The sequence below is a fragment of the Oreochromis niloticus genome, linkage group LG20 (genome assembly GCF_001858045.2).
Source record: "Oreochromis niloticus isolate F11D_XX linkage group LG20, O_niloticus_UMD_NMBU, whole genome shotgun sequence".
Taxonomy (NCBI): Eukaryota; Metazoa; Chordata; class Actinopteri; order Cichliformes; family Cichlidae; genus Oreochromis; species Oreochromis niloticus.
Window position 1 is genome coordinate 8,121,755 of NC_031984.2, and position 24,261 is coordinate 8,146,015.

A 24,261-nucleotide genomic window follows, 5' to 3' on the forward strand; every position below is an offset into this window, starting at 1 on the left:
TGAGATAGTTTTTTTTTTCCTTTAGGTGCTCTTTATATTAAAAAAAAGATATATTGCTCTGTATACATGTAGAAGACACTGTGTGGCTCTTTGGTAACTAAATTAGCTTTTTTGTTTTTTGAAAAAAGATGGCATTAAGGTTCTGTACTGAAATGATTTGATTAATATTTATCACTTTAAAAAACAAAACAAAGCGTTATCTCTTACCTACAATGCACCTGTCAGCATCTGTCCACTCTCGATTCAGTTTTTGCTCTCATACTGCAACTGATTATAACCCAGGAGATAACATCAGTGTTTCACGTGTGCTTGCTGGGTAGTTTTAACCATTAACCCGTTTGTGCCCAGATTTTTTTCAGAGTTGTAAGGCATATCATTTTATCAGTTGAGTCCCTCTGAATCATGTTATGTATTTATTTTTTCCATTTTGTACTTTTTTTTTGAAGAAAATAGCATTTTTATGACTGGCAACAATTGTTGCCAGTAGTCACACAGCTTGTCACTAGGTCAAATGTCACCTAATAATAATAATAGAGAAGTAATAATAATAATATAATAAGAACAAAATAATAATATAGTCATAATAAATAATAACAAAAAGGTGGAGCCTCAGGTTCCCCCTGTATAAAATTCAAAACATCAAACAATTTGAACTGATTTCTTTATTCTCAATTTTTTTATACTCAAAAACTCAACAAACATTTTTTTCTTAGAACCTCTAAAAACATATATACATATATAACATATTTCTTCCCGTACATTCCATCATCTTTCATGCATGTTCTACTCAGTGTGGTACTTCTTGAAGCACTCCACATGTAGTGGCACATCACACTTTCCACACGCAAATGATGTGCGTCCGCCGCAGTTCTTGCATCGCTTGTACCTGCTACCAGTGTTGCAGGGCCAGTGGTTCAAATTATCAAACCTGGTGGCATCAGTTATCGCCACCGCCATTGAAGATCTTCTGCCCTGCCTACTTGGCTTTGTTCCATGGCGCAGGAGGAGGGTCTGGGCTACCAGCCTCTGGAAGGAGAGGAGATCCTTCTCCCCGCTTTTCCAGGACCTAAATGAATGACAAAACAAGCATGATAGATGCATGAATGTGCATCGTTTCATCCTTTCTACAACGTCATGCCCCATATGTAGAATGTTCTGTAAAAGCAATATCACACTTGAGTTTGTGATGTTGGTCTGGATATCATCACTGTTGCTCTTGTCGACCGAAGAGCACTAGCGATGACCTCGAGTCAAACATCAACAACTCGATTGTGATATCACTAAATAACATACAGCCTTGTGTACCTGTAATAGCACCAGCTGTTCACCATGGCACTGTTCAGGGCCCAGCTGAAGCATGGCCACCACCACTTCTTGGACCGGATGTTGACTCTGTAGCGGCTGACAAACTGGTCATGCAGGTCCACTCCTCCCATGTGTGTGTTGTAGTCCTGGATACACTTGGGCTGTCTGACCTTGTCCATAGTCCGCTTCTGTTTATTCCATCTCTTCGCCTCAGTTTCGGTGAACTCCCTCTCCATGTTCGACACCACGGTGACCACGCTGTTGTCATTCCACCTTACAATCAGCTTCTCTGCCTCAACCAGATACTCAGCATCTCCTCTGGGTGTCTTCTTGAAGGTCTGGGGTGCTGTGAAGGGAACGTTATGGAGCTGAGTTTGTCGCATCGTGCCACAGCTGCCATAGCCTCTCAGGGTCATCTCATCCACCAGGGACAGGGTTGTGAAGAGGTTGTCGTGGTAAAACTTGACTCCAGGTGGCACTTCAGCTTTCTCTGCCAGGCCAAGAACCACACTTGGACCCTGACCAAGTCCAGTTTCCACCAGATGTGTGTGGCTTCCTACATATGGCTCCATCTGATGGACAAACCCGGAGGAGGATGCTAAGCTCCATATTTTATACCCAAAATGAATAGGCTTCCCTCTAATAAACTGTTTGCACCCATGCCTTCCAAAATACTCAATCATCATCTCATCTACTGCCACATGTTCTGCTATCGGGATTGCGTTGTTGATGTCATTTAGATGCTTAAAAATGTGAATTTATTTAGCTAGGAATTATTCTAAAAGGACTAAAATGAGCCATTGTACATCATTCTACAATTTTAAAATAAGTAAATTAGGAGCAATCCTGCAGACAGTGTTTTCCTTTAGTTAGCGACATGCTATGTGCCCACTGGCAACTTTTGTTGCCACTCACAGAAATAAGCCCATGAACAAAAAAATATTTATCCTAGGTACAATTTTTTTGGGGAGGGTTACTCTAGAGACTTGAATGATTAAATAATTATAAATATGTTTGGGGGGAAAGTCATAAGAAATTTATGAAAATTACCTCTTTCCAGGATGATTTGCATCCGCCATGTCTTCAGCCAGAAAGAGCGGGAAGCAGATGATGTCATGCGATAGGAAGCACTTGGAAACGATTTTTTAAAAATCAAAACCTTTGTCTAAGTTGTCTACTAGCATATAAGTGGAAAAAGTTGCATTAGTACCTTTGAGATTTTTTATTGTGAGTCGAAAATGACAGTGATAAACTTTGGCAACAATTGTTGCCAGTGGGGCAAAACGGGTTAAAAATAGCAACAAATTGCAGACCAGACAAAAGCCAACAATGGGTTTCTCTGTATTTTTGGACATGTGGTTCCTACGACTTTCAAAACAAGTAAAATTTTAAATGCACGATTTTGTTATTAGCAAAAGATGAATAGACAAATGAACTAATTAAGTTGAGCTAATTGAGTTAAGAAGACTTGGTTGCTGTTGTTCAAACACTGATGGGAGAAATACTGTATTCAGTTGCATTAAATAGCTTCCTGGGTCTCTGTGTTTCTTTGTAGTTCTTTTATTCACAAGATCAAAATGAACTGAAGAAAAAAAATCACCGATTTCTCTCATAATATGAGAATGTTAAATATCCATTCCAAAATAAGGCAAACTTTAAAAGAGACAATTTAATTTAATGAAGCAAATCAATGTTCATTTATGGTTTGCCTCAGGAAAGTCACAGTGTACTCTGTGTTGAGAAGCAATAAGTTGATTTGGCAGTGCACACCTTTCATCATTTTTCATCTACCACTTTGTATTTTCTATTTTTAATTCAATTTTGTTATTTTCTCTTAAACAGAAGAGAAGCAGGCCTGTGAAGCTCTGCTGTCTAGTTCAATATTTGCTCAGTGCAAATGGCCCCCCAAGAGTAAAGGCAACCAGGCATACTGAAAGCCATGTGCCAAGAGATAGGGGCTCCTGGTCAACAAGCAGGTTAATTGTGTGATAGGACCAGATGTTAATACTGGACTGAACTCGACACAGACGGCCTCATGGGAAGCTTCCCCTGTGGCTTCCGATTGGCTGCAGAAAACAGCAAATGATATTTGACCCTATGCAGTATGTGCACAGGCCAAAATATATTGAATTCTGTAATGAGAAATATTTTAAGTTTCCTGGGTAGATAATAACCTTTTTTTAAACTGTTCGGAGGAAGTGAAGATGTGGAGGAGACGAGAGACTTCACTTTGATTAACTTCACACTTGTGGAGGAGATAACAGCCTTCTGAGTGGCTCTCCTGGGTAGATTATTGAGTGTGAGTGCTGGCATATTGTATGAACCCTCTAAAGTCCATTAGCAAACTCAAGTCATTACAAACTGAGACAGTGGAAACTTAAGTCTAGAGAACTGACCTTTCAGATGACAGAAATTCCTTTATAATGATTAGATTTCAAAAGATGAGAAACTAAATCATCAAGTGTAAATCCAGTTAGGTACAAAAATTGACTGATGCTGAAAGTTATGATGAAAAAATGTAACTTTTGAGACTAAAAAGTGTCAGAAAACAAGACTCAGAATTCCAGCTTTGTAATTCAAAATGTAATCAGACAGGACTGTTGACACAGCTATAAACAAAAAGGGAACTTTCATGTTACTTCAGAGTTACCAATATTGATTTTAATATTTGAGTTGGATTTTGGTGGATAGTTAGAATTAGTATCAATAGTGCCATATGCCACTTTTTACCTGCAGGAGTCGAAGGGATGAGGGTCCAAATGCAGACAAAACTGGTTGGGCATGACCTTTTCTTAGATGATTTATTATTGAAGAGTTCAATAGGTTTTAGGTACACATGGACTGGCTGAGTTTAGAGAAAGACAACTACGTCACGAAATGAAGCATGTAAAGCAGGACCGAAATGCAGGACACAAAGACAGACGATGTGAAACAAAAGCAAGCTGCATAAAAAGTCTGTGAAGACTAAGCACAAAAGCTCACAAAAAAGGTACCTAACACCACATGGGGAATCACAGAAGACATAAATAGACCATGAACAAAGACTCGAAGTATAACTCATTAATCTTGCAGAAGTAAAGAGAGGATTATTTATACACAGAGGGTGATCAGAGAGCAACCAACAGGTCATCAACACAGGTGAAGACAATCAGGACATTCAGGGGAAGACAGACAGGAAGCAAAGCAAACACAGGACACAAAAGAAAACAAACCTTCAAAGTTTAAAGGAGACCGAAACAGAAGTGAATACTAACATTTACCAAGGAAGCACTCAAAGGAGACATTGTAAACATGGACACAAGAAGGCTCACACTAAACGTGAAGCCAGATAAGGGAATACAAGAGAAAAAAGACAAACCACAGAGACAGAGGGAGGAACAGACGGGGAAACACTGCACTTTACTAACAGAAACCAAGAAACCAAAACTCATAACGAGAATAACCATAAGGTAAAATAGGAATCAAACACTCAAAGATTTCACAGGAAATAAACCCTGCAGTGTACTAGATTAAAGAAATCAAAACAGGAACCCAGAAATTGAATAAAGACAGATATCAAAACTTCAGGTATGTGAAATGAAAATAAAATCTGAACAAAAGCCCAAAATCAAATATATCTGCAACAATTCAAAACCAAACATAAACACCCTAGAACCATGACATGGCTAAGAAATCACACTTGGAAAAAAACACTCTTTAAAGCAGGAAACTAAAATATCTACTCATCATGGTGGTGATGGTTAATCTTCAGTTGTCCCAAAAACTTTGTCTTCTTCTGGGGCTTCTGCTGGGTTAGCTCTGTGAGCCACACAATCACTGTAGATTTACACTTGTGCATTTAATCTACACTGCAGGTATTACATCATAACCAAAAACTTTTCTCAAACCCTACATCATAACCTGAAATGCACCTCCCTAGAAATTTGCAGTCAGTGCAGCTCCGCAGCATCTGTGATTGGCCTGTTCAGCTTTGGCCCTCCCCCCTAAACATTTATAGCCACTTCTTCTTCTGTAATCATTTTAATGAAGAAGTATACATTAAACTTTACTGTCAGAAGTCTGTTTGACATCCTCTGTCCTGTAAAGCAAAGTAGGTTTAATCAGAACTATTTTGGCAGAGTAACTGTTGTCTGTCAGATATGGCACACTGGAGACATTACTCTTCAAACCTGACAAAGTGCTGTTTTTATTGGTCTTTCAAGGGGAATCAGTGTAGATGATTTTAATCAGCCTTTGTGTAGAGCCAGGACTTCTCTGCTCCCTCTTTATCAGTCAGCTGGCCCTAACCTTATGGAGATGTCATACTGAACGTCAACACCAAGTGCAAAGTTGATTTAAATGGCACGGCCATGTCCTGAATGATTTTGTTAGTGTTACTTTGTGCAATTCTGAAGTTAAAACTCGCAGTGAGTGACAGAAGCACCAGTGAGAGAACTGCCACCTGCCACTGGAGTTGCAGAGATATGCAGAAGGTGTCCTTCTCACAAGGTGACACATCATTAGCAGAGGCATTAGACACAGAGAGCAAACAGTAAAAAAAAAAAAAAGATTGTTGGGCAATGAATCCCATTTAGTAACTTTGTGTTTTTCACCTTTTTTTCCCACTTTTTCAATCAAATTCTCATTTTTTAACATCACAAGTATGGGCATAGGTTTGAGTGAAAAAATATGCTTACCCAGTTCATTTAAATGCCGGCCCTTTGCAAGCATCCTTATGAGCTTGTGATGAATTGAAAATGATAGACTCATCTCACTATGGTCAAACAATAATGCCATGGTGCATATCTGCCAACAACTTTGACAAAAACCGGATTATTAGACACCCTGGGAATGAAAACAGGTTGAAACTGCACTAATGCTTTAAGGGGTTAACTTAATTATGAGTAAATTATACATGGCTGGACAAAAACAACAGCAATGTGATTATTTTGTGCACTGTGAAACCAACACAAAATCCTACTCTGTGAATATGGAATTAAGAAAGATTTTAAACCTTTATATCTTCTGGAGGTGTTTGGAAATTATACATGCACAAGCTGTGTCCTACTTAATCTTTAAATGATATGGATAACCACAGCGGAATATATTTGGCGTTTTGCATTCCAGAGGCAAAAATCTGTCCCAAAGCAGCCCGAATCCTCGAGCTGTCTGTGTTTTCACAGTGACAGATTCCTGGACACGACATCTCTGCGGCATATTTTGACAAAACTCAGACTGAAAAAACAAAAAAACACCACCTGCTCCTACAGACAGCTCTAAAGTATTTGGACACATTTCTGGTTGACAGTATATCTTGGCCTCACAGGTTTCAAACTGTCAACCATACAGAGTGATTGAGCTGACAAACGGGGGCAAATGGTTTTAAGTGGATGTAGCATCGCCCCAAATCTTTTGTCTGCTCTGATGCTTCTGACATGTTACCCAATATTCACTATTTTTTTTCTTTTTTCCCACTTAAAGCGCCCGAGCTCACTTCAGGGAGGAAAGGAACTAAGTGTTGTGTCTATAAAAGGTTCTGTCCCCTTTTGTCTCACTGCCAACACAGCTGGGTGCTGTAATTGTACTGTTACCACCATTGCTGTAAAAACATTCAATTCAAATTAAAGCAATGACTAATAGGGGTATTATATTTCACCGAGGCTGGTTTACACATTTTTTTCCCTAAAGCATGAGCATCTTTTCCCACCTTAGCGTGAAAAGATGCTCACAGAAAATTGTGAGGGTGTTATTTTTTCCCACAGTCTCAGAGTCTTCTTCAAACCTGTAACTGATCTGCTGGGGCCTAAACTCCTCTTCACATGTGGTGTCGGGGCTTTAGGATTTGGGGATCTGGAGGATTATGGGATTTTCCGATTGCTCTGAAAACGACACCACGGGATACAGAAATCCAAAAATGGCTGAGGTACCCACATCAAGATTAGAGCGTATTATTTCACCCCTTAGGGAAAGAAGACAGGGAAGCCACTAGTGACAGCTTTGAAACAAGTGTGTTTGGGAAACATTTACAATTTAAGGGGATTGTACAATACAAAGCCTATTGGGGGCTAAAATCAGCTGTGCAAAGTCAGCTCACGTTTCTAATTCCATGAAATGTCATTGCCTGTTGTGTAATGTGTTCTTTCCCTGAACCAGTTTAATTTTCTCTGGAAGTTGGAACCATTAATAACAGATCTGCTGCACTGCTCTTTATGTTTGAGCTGAAACTAGTTTTAAAAGCTGCCGCAGGTTATTCAGTGTTACTTGGAAAACGGTATCTCTGTACATTGTGGGGAGGGAGATGCAGAAACACATTCATTTGTCATGTCAGGTAAATACATGAAATCGCCAAAGACTGCTTTTTCTATCTTGTCATGAAGACAGAAGTTTTTCTGTTTTTCCCCCGCAGAAATATCAGATGTCATAGCCTTGTGTGAAAGGCAGAAAAGATGAGTTATTTCAGTGTGTGGGGCACAGACAGCACCAGCACTCACCACCATCCTCACAGACATCGCCCTTTAGGTAAATGAGCCCAGCAGTGCAAGGCACAGCTGTTGCTATTGATCACCGAGGGTAGTTAGGGACTCTAGGAATTTATCGAGTTGTGAAATCTTTGGGGGTTTTGTTTAAGAAGGCTTTTTTTTTTTTTTTTTTTTTACCCCTGCTTATTTCTACTCCTATTTAAATTCCATATTTCAATCTGTGTTGTTAACATAGCCACAGGATTGCTGGGAAGAGGGGGCACAATAAAGCAGTACTTTAAATTTTGCTGTCGACTCTACACCATATGTTGCCTAAATCGTTACAGACATAAAAGCTGTAATAAAAGGAAAAGTCAATGCAAAGTAACATTTCAGAGGATTTTCAGTTTTCTTAAAAATATATCCAGAAGGAAGACAACACATCTGCTTCTGCAGTATGGAGGAGAAAACAAGGACTTGAATATGCAGAAGTAACTCTTTCTTTTTTTCTGCATGTCTGTGTTCATCGGGTGGGTGGTCCTAACTTCAGTCTACAGCTGTGGAGGATAAATACAATGTGTCTGCATGCAGAAATATATTCTCAAATTCATGAAAATGTTAAAGTAAATACGGCTTGTAAATATGAAAATACATAATACATCAACCGCTCCGCTTATTTTTTACCAACCCTAACCTGTTATTTAGGTTTTTTTCTGTTTTTTTTTACATGTTTTATCTGCATGTTTATGCATAAATACATGTTACTGTCCAGAGGGTTTAACCTATTTATTCATATATGCCTGCATTCATGCATTAACTTATTTAAATTCCATCTATTTTTGTGCTGCATGCATCCATATTATTATGATTCATATAACTTAAACAACAGGTTAAATTTCCACAGTGGCTGCAAAGAATGAGTCCACTTTATTGTGCAGGTCCCTCTTCTTATAAAACAGGCAGTTATTTATATTATTCATATAGTTCGCATATTGTTTTGTTCTATTGCATTCATATTTGAAAATCTAAGACGTCACAATCCTGCCTTTCACTCACCGCTTATGTGCTTATCATCGTCCACCAAATACCTTTTAATGTGTAAATTTACTTAGCAATAAAAGTGACTGGCTATGCTAAATATGAAAGAACAAAACCCTTCTGTGCAGTCATTTAAAAAACAAGAAAATTACTTCTTTATTTAGTATAGCAAACACAAATGTGAACTCTAATCAACCTAAAGCAATGTATTTTTTTTATTAGCAGGATGTTTTAAGATCTGCCAGCATGTTCTCATCCCGGGGTGCAACATAATTTAATTTTGTCAGACCCACAAAATCAGCATTAGAAGGCTGGTGGGGTGAAAACAGAATGAGTTAAAGTATGAACCAAGTAAATCTAAACCATAAATTTTTTAGTGCCTAGAAAAGGTTTAGTTTAAAATAATACTTTTAGTTCACTGAGACTATTGTTGCAATCTTACTCGCTCAAAAATGACAGAGCCACCAGCCTCAGTAATCCCATAATCTGCATCAGGGCACAACGGCTGAAGCCCACCTTCAATGTGAATGAGCTACAAGGGCAAGTGACACCTCGAGAAGGAGAGAAGTCTGGATCAAATGGACTCCTCCTCCCAGAGATGAATTGGTGCGAGCAAACACGGAGGATCCATACTTTCTCTAGTTATTGCGTAACTATGGAAACCAGGTCAGACCTTAAGCACATTAGTCAAATAAAGCAAAAAACCCTTGGGCATCGTCACATAATATCTGATGAAAGGAAGCTTGATTCGAACAAGAAACTACGCCTGTACTGAAACGCAGACAGTGGCAGCAGAGAGAGCAGCAACCTGTTGCATGCCTCAGCCCTCAATGTGCTTCAGCTTGTGGGAAAGGGTAAGCATGCCACAACGATTTGAAAGCGCTCGAGTTGCATTCACGCAAGGCCCATAGTTGAACATCCTATCTTCCATACTTCACTTCCCTGCCCTTTTCACCTGCCCTAAAGCCCAGCTTTGGAGTGAGATTGAGTCAGCCTCTGCAGTATTGATTGTGAAAAAGGCGTCTGCAGCATGAAAGGACCCCAAAAAGACCCCTTTGATTGACTGCAGGATAGTGAGAGTCCACTCTTCTGTGGCGTGGGTGTGATCATTAATAGTGTGGTAAACCCTGAGGTCAGTTTAGTCTCACGCTGTCAGGCGAGGTTGTGTCCAGAGGGAGTAATATGTTCACGCAGCTCTGCTCCATTACCCTTCTGTCTGGAGAGGAAGAACAATGGCTTTTCCATCACTCTCTATTCCTCAAGCATTCATACCAGCTCTCTGTCTCTGTCTCACTATCACTGCTTCATTAGCTCTCTGCATTGAGTTTGTCACATCTTCTCAACACTGACAGACAATAAAAGCACTCAGAAATTAGCAGCAAATTACCTTTATCATTTCTATTTTTGTACCGGAGGCACAGGGAAAACTACCCTTCTCATTAACAGTGGTGTCAGATGGATGATTAAAGAAAAAAAATCTGTGTCTCTATTTCTTTTTATACCTTTACCCCGCACGGCGTCTGTCATAGAAAGTGCAAAAGTTCAAGAAGTGACAGTGGAGCTGTGATAGGAACAAAAGATCACTGCACAAACATTTCCTCAATAAGCACTCTTGTCTGGATTTGTGTTCTGGCAGACTTTGTCAGTCAGAGCTTGAGTCCAGTTCAAAGTCTGCTCCCAGCCAAGTACAGGAAGTGTCAAGTGATTTTGAGCCAGGCTGAAATGTGTTATTATGTTCCTTCTTGAACTGCAAGCCATCAGCCCATCCTGAATCCACTGAGACTGCAAATGATCTGAAAACAGAACACATCACGATTGAAATTATGTGAGATATTTCAAGATACTGAGACTACAGCAATAAAAAGAGGGATCACATCCATTAAGGGTCAGAAAATGTAATGTGTACAGCTTTGAAATTATTTTCTACTCAGAAATTAACTGTGAGGCAAAATGTGATGCAAAAGAGAGCATCTGTGTTTAGGACACTATCCCATTTCTACACTGAAAAAACCCCACGATTATTATCTGTTATTCAATTATTGCTTCTTTATGGCATTTGAATCATCACATGAGCCAAGGGGTGAAAAACGGCACACGTTGGCTCATGTGAAACTTTGCCCTCGCCCATCATGAGACCTATTGAGGTCACCTGAGGCGAGGTGTGAGTGGGGTGGAAGCACGTGGGAAGGGATCTGTGGACTGCACCTCTGTTCAGTGATGGTCGTTCACAGTAAACACAAACGCAGTGGCCTCCTCTTCTCAGTTAAAAATGTGAACTTTGGCATCTTCTGACCCCAATAGGTGGTAAAAACCTGGCACTCTCCAAGTGTCTTCATAAACTTAAAGACGTCAAGTTGCCTTCTTTTTTCAAGATGCTAAGACTTTCTGAATCTTTTTTTGCAGTGTTCAGCACATTAAGTACTTTTTGTGCTATGTTTTATTATGTTGTCAGTGACATTTGTATGTGAGGAAGCACAACTTTCCAAATCTGCCTCTGGTACAAGGCAGTGAAAGAACATGCAGAAAAAGAGTGATATTGCTTAAATATGTCTCCACTTTTTTGTCATCTGTTGGCAACTTACTTCGTGAAGCGCTTTGTGCTGCACACTGTTTTTACCTCAAATACCTAACAAGCAAAACATTTCTTAAATAAAAGGTGCGGATTTGTAGGACTCATATTAAGAAGTTTTTAACTACCTGCTAAGACCTCCCAAGATGACCCTGCCAACATCCATCGTTATTCTAGTTAGTCCTATCTTTGCAAGTCTTTGGCAATTTACAGCTGCCCTTGGTGGGAGAATAAAATGTGTATAAGATTTTAAATATAAGTTCTTTCTTACTGTTTGAGGATGAAGTTGAATCTACCTCTGTGCAAAATTAACAGAGCCAGCATGTGACCTCAGTAAATGTTAATAGATGTCGACTGGACAAACGGCCATCTTTTGTCAGTTCCTCAAAGAACTGTGTTTGTCTAAAGTGTGGTTGTTTCAAGTATCGTTTAGTTTCTCATGTAGTTCTCTCTCCAGAGTTGAAAATGTGAACTTAAAAATACTTGAGTCTGAACTTTGTATTACAAAGAACTCATGTGTGCCTGTGTGTTTACACAAGTCACCTTGAGTAGTACTTCAGTGAAGAGGTTTTCAAACAGCGAGGCTGACTTTTAGATATTGTGTGTGCCTTACGGACCCCCTTATCAACATGGTCAGTACTTGGAGCTGCAGTATAAAAATACATACTGAAACCTAATATCAAATCAGAGCCCACAGGCATGATATACACTTATTTAAGCTTAATTCTAGTCAGGCCCTTACTCCCTCTCACTCTGTTAGTGTGTGGAGTCACACTTGAGGCTTATGAAGGGTCTCTTAAATAAGGGGGTTGTAGAAATACAGCAGCAAGATTGGAGATGACCTTGTAATCAGCATACTAAGATCATGTCTACCACTTATTAGAAGATGTGCCCCGATTCAGTTTCATTTGGATGTTTTTATCATTTTTTTTAATTAGCCTATTTTTCTATATTCACATATTGGTATTTCTAGTCAATATTGGAATTTATTATCTAAAATATACAAAAACGGTGCATTTCTTTTTGTTTATTGCTGACACTCTTGAAATAGTCACATGCTTTACCTTCCCACAGTAGTTAGTAAGCTTAGACTCTGTGTTGGAGGACTTTATAACCCACTTCCACTTCAGGCTATTTGGTGTGAAAAGCACTTAATGTGATGAATCCTCCATGCAAACATGTAAATGGAGTGAAAGTGTGTTTAGGGGACTGAACTGAATTTGGAGTTAGTGTAACTTTCCCTTCCAGAGGGCATCTTTATATTTGTATTTCATCATAGGTGAAAACCCTTAAACTTATCAAATATGACACAATATACACGTCTTGTAACCCTGAAACCTGACTGTAAGCCATGATGTTTTTATGCATGTTTTTATGTATTTAATGTCAGATAATTTGACTAAAACCTAATTCTTATCAGCTAATTCCCCATAGCTTTATGTCAAATTACAAAAATGCAAACACGAATAAAGGTTTAAATATCAAGTAATATATTAAAAGCAGGAAATATTGAGTTCCTATTTACATCCCCCAAAGCTCTAAAATTTAGTGCACGATTTTGAATTAAATGCAATAAATGGAGTGCCAAAATGCATCGATACCAACATGACTGAGGCTCAGAACATCCCACGAACATGGAGGTGGAGCTGGGCACCGACTCTAACGTCAACCTGTGTTTGAAGATGTGTTGCTGCAGTGGAAAAGTTAAAAACAAGCCAGAGTTAACATGTTCAAATGAAATTTCTAACCTGTCAATGTATTTTGTAGCGAAATATCGTCAAGACATACATGCAGCAGCACATCTCACAGCGCGGCGCAGGGTCAGCTTCAATTTGCCGTGACGGGGGATGAAGACTCGGCAAACGACAGTCCTGAGATGAAGCTTTGTGGGGAGCAGTGTGAAATTTCAGATGACATGGAGAGGCCAGGGCTGTGGACAGCCAAGAAATCCTCTTCAGGCATAAATCCTCCAGACTTGAAATCCAGACCGCTGCTTGGCTAAGCTATAAATTCTTCTTAGTGGACTCTCCATTTAGTTTGAAATTTTAAACATCAAAGCTCTTAATTTGTGCAAAAAAGAGGGGAAGCAGATTGTAGGATTTTTTTTCCCATAACACTTTGGAAAAGTAAAAAATGAAACATGACGTAAAAAAACACAAGCTATTTTTAAGCTTTTTAATTCTTTGTAACTTTATACTTTAATTCTAATGTATTTTAGAGATAAATATTAAAGTTCCATGTTTCTTAAAACAATTTGAAACTTCATAGCTTATGTAAAAGAAATCAAAGAGGTTTACGGAGTAAATGACCAGAGGAAAAGAAATACTGATAATAACTGATAATAAATAAATAATACTTATATTTTCATACAAAGCTTATAAGGATCGGCAGGTAAGGTGAGTGTATGCAGAAGTTAAACCCACATAGGGGTGAACCATAAACTGTATATACTGTGTACATAAATACTGGACTGGCCTCGAAGTCTGAAAAGTGAAGATCATGTGTAAAGTGTCTTAAATCTGCATTCTTTCTAATGGCCAGCAGCTCAAGGCTCCAAAATGGGACTTCACAAACCAATATGTGATGTCATTTTATAATGAAAACCAGAACTAAACAGCCAGATTTTAGAGAACAACTTAAAGATACAAGAATGTATTCAGTGGGAGTCAGCAGAGAGTTAAAAGGAAGGAGAACAGATAAGTGGGAAGACTAGAAACTGAAAGAAGTAAAGACAAGATTTTAAATACACAGGAGGAACTGATAAGGAAACAAGGAACTAGCAAAGGCAGGGCCAACCATCTCTAAGGAGGAAAAAGACAAAGACATGGAGTAAAAGCACCAGACAGAGATGCAGGGGAAATGATAAATGGACATAGACACAAAATAGTTTTTTTAAAAATTCACTTAATCATTTAAATAAACCTATAAGCTAAAATAATTCAAAGCAGCATAAAAATACTGACTGCTGACTGCTATTAAATATCGCACGTTAGCTGCCTGATTAATAATTGCATATTACATATGGTCTCTAAAATTAAAACCCTGAGTAAACAGAGCTTCAAACGCCTCAGGTTTCTTATAGAAAAGGCTGAGCTGGGTAAATATCAGATAGTAAATCGAGTGCGTATTGCCGCTGATCTCTGTGGTGTTATGTCGAGAGAAGAGGGGGGTATGAGGATCCTCTGAGAGGCCACGAGACGCTCCATGGCACAAGTTATTGCGGCTAAATCTGAGCAATCACAGTGCGTGGAAAAGAACACTCAGGCAAAGATTGGAGAATTGAAAGCAGTCCTCGTCGAAGCACGTGGAAGACACTCCAAGTGTCATATAGTGAGATATAATTACTATAGGAAAGATGCCCCAGAGGGAAATTTGAGAGATGCAGCCTATATGTTTCCTGTGTTTAGTATTTTTTTTTCCCCCTGTGGTCCCTGTGAATCCTTGCAGAGTGCTTGTCAGCATTCTTGGTACATCTCCAGCTCTTTGTATGCTGCTTGTTCCCCGGAAAGCATTTTCATACCATAAAATAAATGAGTTTGACTGTGCCCGGCTGCTTTATCTGCTTCATGGTGAGAATCCCAGTGGAAGGCTCCTGACACCGTGGTCCTTTTCTCATGAGTCTTTTTACAAATTTAAACACTTTACATTGTTTGTTTTGGAGGGTTTTTTTACTATCATCTGTCAGGCTATAATTACTTTTACCACTAGAGCGAGTGTAATGTCATAGAAAATTATCCCTGTACGAGTTCACACTACACACATGCACACATTTAAATTCTGTTTGCACTACCATGCTTCTCTTATCTGTTGACCCAAAGGAAGACAAATGGAGGTTACTTTAATATTTATGAATCTTGTAGTCCTTGCTTGCTGTCCTTAGTCTTACATTAAAACCAGATTTAGCACCAGGCCTTTTGAAAAATCATCTCCTAACCGACTCTTTCTCTTTCTCTGTGTCCTCTGTCCCCTCTCACCCTTGTGATCACCATCTGTTTATCCATATTGTATGATCCTCTGTTTCTGGCCCCCGTGGCTCGTCACCAGACGCTACTTTTGGCCTCCTGCTCGGTGTGTTTGTGGTCTGTGGCCTGGCATTGCTGGGACTTCTTACATTTGTCTCCTGGAAGCTGTGCTGGGTGCCTTGGCGGACTAAGGCCCACTTTCCCAGCCCATCCCTCAGCCCGGCCCGTGGCCCACATCATTGCCCGCTTCAGCCGCCACTCCTGTTACCCAGCCCCCAGCAGACGCCAGTCACCATGGCAACAGAGAAGGTGAAGGACCCCATGGGCTCGATTGGTTTCCTGGAGGCTGCGGTGAAGATAAGCCATACCTCTCCTGACATCCCCACTGATGTGCAACTCTCCATGAGGGAGCATTTCCTGCGCCGCACGCAACGCATGCAAAGGCAAACAACTGAACCAGCTTCCTCCACTCGGTCAGTCACATACATGCATGTGCATGCAAATCTGATGACACATGACACACTGTCTCATGTGGTTATTTATAATATGTGTACATATGTGCAGGATTATGTGTAAGCAGAATTCAAGACATGATGTAATCTAACGTGGAATAAAGTGTGTAAACCAGGGGGAAGTCACTGCTACATATAGGATTGAAATTTTCTAATTTGATACCTCCATAGTAAATTATAAATAACATTGAAGAATACTGAACTCTGCCTCAGAGGCACCTCTCTCCAGCTTAAAATTAATGTCTTTAAGACTTTCTTCAGAAGTATGAATATAACACAGTGTGAAAAAAATTACTTGCAGTTTTACAAGCACAACTCCATATTACCACCTAGTTAACATCAATGATTTATTATAGCTATTATGCATACTAATACATGCCCATTGTACAGTATTGTACAGCCTGTTCATGCTGTAAGCAAAAAGACAATTATTCACATTGAGAAAGGCTTTTTTTTTTTTTTAAAAAAGGGGTCATTTTACCTCGTTGCTAGGTGGTTGCTAGGCTTGTATAATTCTGCCTTTGTGGCTATCGATATAAATGACATGTTATTGTCATGATATTGGAGTTATAGGACGCTTTCATAGGTTATTATAGGTACATAAATGCTAAAAACAGGTCACTTTTGCCAGTTGATGGGAGATTACTAGGGAACGTAGTAACATCATCATATCAGATGTAGATAAGAACCCTCGGGTTACTATCGGCAAAGTAGGTAAAACCCAGGATAAACTTTCCTCCTGTTCCAGGTAAACAATTAAAGCGGCCACCAGTGACAACATAGGATACCAGTGTTTGACATATGATCTGGCAGTAAATACATTAGAGGGTTACCTAGGCAACTGGAACATCCAAAAACGAGCAGCTGTCAAACTAATGCTTGACAAGTGAATTTCTTCCAGTGTTCATGTAGCTTTTAGGTCGATTTAATGCCAACTCCTGATGGTTCAGGAGGGGTTGGCAGACAAAGAAACCAATAAAAAGACAGACAGGATAATTTTTAAAGGATAAGAATTCATATTTATGTTCACACCACTGGCGCTCACTGAGCTGTCACAGTAAATTTAACTTTGACTTTTAACTTTTACACTTCCTGTTCAAATTTTCCCAACAGGTGTCAGTGATAGTGATAGTCCCATGCAACAGAAATACAGGCCTACTTACTGTAGAAATACAGGTCACAGCCTTTAATTTCTTTTTTTCTCAGGCAAGAATTAACTTTGATCAACTGCCACTATAGCAGAAGACATGAGGTGACACATTTGGTTGTATTGTGCTGACACTAGTTTAGTTTAGAGATGGATGCCAACACTCATAGACATCACATTACAAAGCACTGAGTCTTGTCATTTTTTAAACATGCATGTTAGTCGGATAGTGTTCACTTTGGGTCCCTCAGAATCTGAAATAAATGCCGTGACACGGTGAGCCTGTATCCTTTGAAATTAAGAAAACCAAGGAAATGTCAGAGAAGCCATATGCACATGGAAGACCTTTTAATATGTGCTTGTCCTAGAGAAGGGTAAATTTTAAACTAAAATACTTTTAGTATAAAATGTTTAATATTCTAAACCTGATTCCATAGTTTTAATATCTAAACCTAACTAAACAAAAAAAGATGGTAATGTCAAAAACAAAAGTAATATCAAATTGTTAAAAAAGCAGTCCTGCAAATGACTAATTACTGTTATTTTTGTCTTCTGGTTGGAGGTCTTGTCACTTTACTCTCTGCAGTCCCATCTTCCTTTACTGGATTTTTGCAGGCTGCCATTTTTCATTACATTGTGAAATGTTAAACTGGTTATTTTTGTATTAAATTATAGGAAGAGTTTCCTCACCAAATGTCAGTCTGTGACGAGTTGAAAATGAGAATGTGTTATCGTTTCACCACAGCTCAACCTCAGCTATTCCTTCCCACTTGTGTTATTCTTCTCTTTTCTGTCCTTGTAGGCACAACTCATTCAAAAGACACCTGCCCAGGCAGATGCAGGTAGGCAGTCTAGACCTAGGAAATGACTACATGGTGGACAAGGATGAAAAGCCCACTAGCATCGGTCGTATCCAGCCAGAGCTCTACCAACAGAAGGCCCCAGAATCAGAGGACTCATCCAAGAACAGCAGCAAAAACTGTGGCAAGATTAACTTCTCCCTCAAGTATGACTATGAAAATGAGTCTCTCCTTGTCAACATCCTCAAGGCAGTAGACCTACCAGCCAAAGACTTATGTGGCACATCTGACCCTTATGTGAAGATCTACCTGTTGCCCGATCGCAAGAAGTTCCAGACTCGCGTCCACCGGAAGACACTCAACCCCACATTCAGTGAGAGCTTCCAGTTTCCTGTGCCTTATGATGAGCTGGCCGCCAGAAAGCTCCATATGAGCGTTTTTGACTTTGATCGATTTTCACGGCATGATATGATTGGTGAGGTGGTGATGGAAAACTTGTTTGAGACGTCAGACCTCTCCAGGGAGACAAACATATGGATGGACATCCAGTATGCCACCAGTGTAAGAATCTATTGACTTTTTCAACTTTTCTATAAGAGGCAAAGTCAAATGAGTAACAAGTAAATGAAAGTGATGCGATATTAAAGAGTCTGACAGAGAGATTCACATCCTATAGTTTATTTAAACATTCACTGCCCACTTCATTTGATAAACTTGCTCACTTGCTTATCAATGCAAATATCTAATCAGCCAATAACAAGTCAGCAAATTAATACATTTAGTAATGTAGACAAGGGAAGATGACCTGTTGAAGTTAAAAATGAGCATTAAAATCTGGAAGAAAAATGAGTTTGTAATGTGGTTGTTGGTGCCAGACAGGCTGAGTGTTTCAGAAAGAATTCAGGCAACTGGTGGTACAGTGGTGTGGGCAATCCTGAGTATCCATTTGGACATAGACATGAAAATCATCTTGACAATGTAGGACAGAGCGAATAAAGGCACAGTCTATCTAGTGCACAGGTGTCCAACTCCAGGCCTCAAGGGCCGGTGTCCTGCAGGTTTTAGATGTGTCCTTGATCCAACACAGATGATTTAAATGGCTAAATTTCCTCCTCAACATGTCTTGAAGTTCTCCAGAGGTCTGGTAATGAACTTATCATTTGATTCAGGTGTGTTGACCCATGGTGATATATAAAACCTGCAGGACACCGGCTCTCGGGGCCTGGAGTTGGACACCCCTGATCTAGTGGGTTCTTCTTAGTAATATCTACATATATATCTCCCTCAGTTCAAATTGCTGGCACTGTGCCATTTATAAAGTAAAATATAATACAACTGTGACTAAATCAAATCTTTTTTTAATTTTAAATCTTCATCATAGTTCAATCAAGATGCAAATGGAAGATTGAAAAATGCTAGAATTTAAAATGAAGCACACTACCGGCTCCTGGATGCTCATATTTCACCTCAGTGCTCCATCAACACAAACGATCTGATTTCCTTGAGAAGCTCTCTGTATTTGTGGTCATGCTCCACCATCGCTGGCAAATATGGCCCAGAATGCTTAAAACCTCACTACATTTTAGACTAATGCATAAATTAGCAGCAAGAAATCATTATTCCCCAGCAGATCCTTGAGCATCAAAGTGAAGAATAAAAATTTATGTAAAGCCATAAAAGAATATTTCTGACTCACTGCTCACTCATGCAGGCATTTTTCTATTGACTTTGTTACTTGTTGACAACGTCCAGGGGCCATTTTTAGGAACAAATTGTTTGCATTAGGTGCCTCGGACCCTTCATCATTTTATCACCTCGTCTGAGCCCTTATATCTCTCACAAGCCCCACCCCCACTCTTGTTGGACTTCTTCAGGGGTTGTTCAGTAATCTCAACATTATTGCTTAGTGGGCAGAAAAGCAAGGAGCCTTCTCCTTGGCACACAAACTTTATTGAACCACCAAATGATTTTACGACAAAATCCCTTGCTCGTATTAAATTCCAGATTGGCAACATAAAGAATGCACAGATGGTGCGAGGGTTTAGTTAAAGCAAAAAACAAATACAGTATGATGTAGTGTTTGATGTGAGACTGTGTACAACACTCTGCAGCTTAATGAGCAGAAAAGACAGCAGTATTGAGCAGAGTGAGGCACGGCAACAAAAAATAACCAGCAGCTCTTCTCAGTTCACAGATCAATGAGCGATAGTCATCAATAACATCAACCCACAAGCGTGACTTTTATAAAGAATCCAGAGGAGACCAGATACTTAGTCACTTCAGACTATTTCTCATGTGTGTTCAGTGTGTAGCTATTCTGGGAAGCTCTTTAAAGGGCTGATAAGTAGCATTATTTATTAGCTCTGACTGGGACTGAAAGCCAAATTCGTTGTAATAAAACATCCATATGGTAGAATATGAAGCAGTTCAAGTTGCATCGACAAAGAAGTCGTTTAAATTATTTAGCCTCAATTCAGTTTTATTTTTATAATGCCACAACACTGTGCTTTATATAGCAAAGTAATGACTGTACAGTATTACAAGAGGGACTCCATTGATCCGAGAATCCCCTGTGAGCTAGCAAATGGCAAAGGAAAGAAGGAAGTCCTCACTTTTAACAGGGAAAGCCCTGAAATAGGCTCAGAGAGAGGCAGCCATATCCCTCAACCTCTAAGAGCTGACCTTTTGGGAGTTGAGGCAAAAGAGAAAAAAGAGGAGAAATGAGAGAACAACAAGACAGCAAGTAAAAGCACAAGACTACACTCACTGGCAGCAGTTCTCTGATGCCAGAGGTCAGAGAAGAATAGCTAGACTGTGTTGAGCTTATAGGAAGGCAAGAGTAACTTAAATAACTAGTTGTTAAAACCAAGGTAGGCTGAAGAACACACATCTATGCCATGAAGAATTAAGGCAGTTCTGAAGGCAAAAAAGTCGGTTCAACTTGTAGTCCATTTTGGATTTCTCTAAAATACAGGGTTAGGGCCTGCATTCAACAGAGCATCAAGAGTGAAGCTGCATAGTAATTAGCGTTAAAGCTGTTTTTGCACATAAAACCGTGAAAATGTGACCAGAATCAAGTCCAGGTTTGGCAGATTGTCTATGTCAGACACTACACATCACAGAATACATGACCCAAAATGTAGTTTGTAACATATTCGGTTACGTTACTCAATGTGAGTAACGTATTCCGAATACTTTGGATTACTTGTCATGCTTTATACAACTATATGACTGTACTATTGCTGTGTGATTTATTATTATTACAGAAGGCTACTCTCCACTGAGCTAACATCGTTAGATGGCGTTAGCTGAGGTTAGTTCATAGACGGCATTCTGTTAGACTTGATGGATAGCATTAACAACCAGCTAGTTGCAAATAATCATGTGCAGTTCTGAAAGCAATACCAGCTAGATTTTCCATTCTTAATATAAAATGAGTAACAGTAGGGTGGGTGGACATTAGGTAAGGCTGCACTTTTTGCAGTGATCTCGTATAGAAAACTATTTCTGTATCAGTAATATGTGTTCTTTCTGTCAACTTTCAGAACTGCACATGATTATTTGCAGCTAGCAGGTTGTAATGCAGCCTTCATTAATAGTAATAAATCACACAGCAATAGTATATTGAAGATACTGAAGTGGAACATAACCCAGGTGGCTATCAGAACTAAAACAAGGTAGTTGCAGTAGGCTAATGTTAGTTTTTTTAAAAGAACTTACTTCCAGATTTTTTTTAGGTTGGAGGTGGAGTCTTTTGATGCTGAGAGCAGCTCGGCTGCTGGTGTCGGAAATGCATTCCTGCCCGTGCACTGCTGGCTCTGTTGTGCTGGCTCCAGGTTCACTGTATAACTGACGCCACCAACATTAACAGGACGCTTACATTAGTAAAGCCTCTTATTGCGTGTTTTGTTTGGGTTTCTGGCAATGTGTGAATTACCAAAATTAGAGAGGGGATAGCCTAACATATGAAACGAGAAAAGACCGCCGTGTAACCCATTTATTTCAACAAAGTAACTGTATTCTAATTATCACCTATTTAAGTGGTATCTGTAACAGAATACAGTTTTTGCATGTTAAGTACATAACACCGGTACATGTATTCGGTTGCTCCCCAACACTGGTGTCAGACATGTTTGCATTGCTAAAAAAATATTCATTTGGTTTAATCTAGTGGTGGAGCTGAAGGAGCCGGGACATGATGCACATAAGCACCCTGACTTTGTTGTGAATTCTTTAGACAATTCATGTGGCATTTTCCCAGTTTGTAGTTAATAGTTCTCACCGTGGTTTGCTGGAGTCCCACAGCCTTAGAAGTAGCCTTTCCTGACTGATAGATTTCAGTTACTTTGTTTCTCAGCTGCTTCTTTGGATGATGTGTAGCTTTTTGAGATCTTTAAGACTACATCACTTTGTCAGACAGATTCTATTCAAGTCATTACTTGATTCAATAGATCTGCTAGCAATCAGGCCTAGGTGCACCTAGTGAAACTCAACTTTTTTTTTTATGTGGTTAATCACTAAAAACTGCATTTTCTATTTACTAGGGTTATCTTTGTCTAATATTAAAACGTATTTGATAATCTGAAACATTTAAGTGTCACAAATGTGCAAATAAATAAGAAAACAGTCAGTACCTTTTAACAGTACTGTACCTATAAGCTCAGTCTGATATTTTTGTGCCAGGGAGCTGGTGTGTTGAGTCTGACTGAAGTGGATATTTGGTTTCTGATATGCTCATCTGGGTGATCTATAAAAGTTGAGTTCTCCATTACATGTGTCAAAACAACTTTAACCGAGTGCTCTAGTTTAACATCTTATCATTTGCCAATTAAGTCTCAGAGTGCAGTCTCATAGACCAAAGCACTGACCTGAAATGAAAAGTTCAGTAATCACTGGGATCATTCTAGGCCTTCAAATCAGTGGTGATTTCCCTTCTTTTCATCCGGCCATCATGAGGCTTTTTGCTTTGAGCAACACATCTAAACAGTTTTTTTGATTGATCGCGTGAAAAAAACTTTAAGGCTATCCATCCAATTGTTCTTTAGAGATTTTAATGTGCACTAAAGAGACAGCCTGATTTATAGTGCCAAAACACGCCTGAGAAATGATTAATGCAGTGCAGATGTTACTGACTGGCACCAAAACAGCCTGCATTTCTACAAGAACAATCAAAGTGTCACTTTATGCTTTTACAACGCCTGACATTTCTGCTGTGCTCTCACATTATGGCTCAACCTTCACACCCTTCAAACGAAATCCCTCACATCGGCAGCGCAGAAAGCCAAATCTCAGCTGTATGTCTGAGGAGACGTTAAGACTGCAGCACTCAGACAGACGTGTTGGGATTTGCCAATCAGTGCGGTTCTCACTGAGCTCATTCAGGGTGATTAGGGGTCTGTGTAACCTTAATACTCTTTTGGCTAATAACTCACATGGGACAGATAACAGGACACTCATTCTTCTTGAGACTATTAGCTCAGCAGGGACTCAACGCAGGACTGTCGGCTGTGCTTAGAAAGTTTTCGACTTCCTCTATGAGAGCTCTTAATGGTACAAACCTGTTTTTAAGACTCATTCACACTTTGATTGCGTGTGTAATTGGGTTACATTTCATTGGAGCCCTAATATGTGAATTGGATGTACTCTGTTTTAATTTATTGCCATTGGCAATGATCTGGAAACATCTAAATTCTGACAGCGGTGAAAGAGTCAATTCTCTTTGGCATCATTGCAAACTAAATACTCGTCTTCTGTTGGCGTTGATACCAGACAACAACAACTCTGATGACGGATGTCTATGGAGGGGAATGACGGTGATCAGGTCCCAACTATGATCCAAAACATAGACTATACATTCATTAAAAACATACAGATGCATGACACGTTGCTACTTCCTACCTCGTGCAAGAGTGAGATCGTCTGTGCATGCTCCTCCAAATATGATCGCATGTGTCTGTAACTTCATTTAGCTGTTTATCTTGTTGTCACATTTTGGGACTCTTTGCAACATATTCAGCCTCTGACCACATGTATTAAATTATTTGAGGTATTATATATATTATACTAGAGTATATTTTTAACCAACTAGGCAGCTTCCAACAATACTTTTGTGATGGGGTGTGGTCTGCGGCGTGACTGCCAGGGAGGCGGACGCACCTGGACGGCACCCGCAATAACGCCTCGCCGGCTTTAAAGTCTATATTGGGTCCTGAGTTTGTGTTGTTGTTCATGTGTGTGTTTGGTTGCAAGCTGAAAAGCTGCAGCCATGTTTGTAACAGCAACCATAAATAGAAGAAGTATGCTGAAAAGCATGGAAATTTTGTTGCGTCTGTCGTGCCCAATCCTGGGTTTCGGCACCACTGTAATAAATCCACGGCAGACCCGACCAAGTTTCCATGTCCAGGTGCGTCCGCCTCCCTCGCAGCCACGCTGCAGACCACGCCCCACCACAACTTTATTTAAAGATACAACACATTTTTGGGTCAGCTTGA

The 24,261-nt window shown here is 39.6% G+C and overlaps 2 protein-coding genes across 2 annotated transcripts in view; one reads left to right on the forward strand and one right to left on the reverse strand.

Annotated features, from left to right (window-relative positions):
* syt6a (synaptotagmin VIa) overlaps nucleotides 1-24,261 on the forward strand; it is an 88,076-nt gene that overhangs the window by 48,280 nt on the left and 15,535 nt on the right. The window contains exons 2-3 of the mRNA XM_005448832.4: nucleotides 15,394-15,784; nucleotides 17,773-18,331. Coding sequence (XP_005448889.4) covers nucleotides 15,394-15,784; nucleotides 17,773-18,331 — 950 coding nt within the window. The remainder of the gene's footprint in view (nucleotides 1-15,393; nucleotides 15,785-17,772; nucleotides 18,332-24,261) is intronic.
* LOC102079721 (piggyBac transposable element-derived protein 3) lies at nucleotides 337-2,605 on the reverse strand. The gene is made up of 2 exons (XM_005448401.4): nucleotides 1,306-2,605; nucleotides 337-1,066 (listed from the first exon to the last, which is right to left on the reverse strand). The coding sequence occupies exons 1-2, from the start codon at nucleotides 1,989-1,991 to the stop codon at nucleotides 784-786; spliced, it is 969 nt and encodes a 322-aa protein (XP_005448458.2). The 5' UTR covers nucleotides 1,992-2,605; the 3' UTR covers nucleotides 337-783.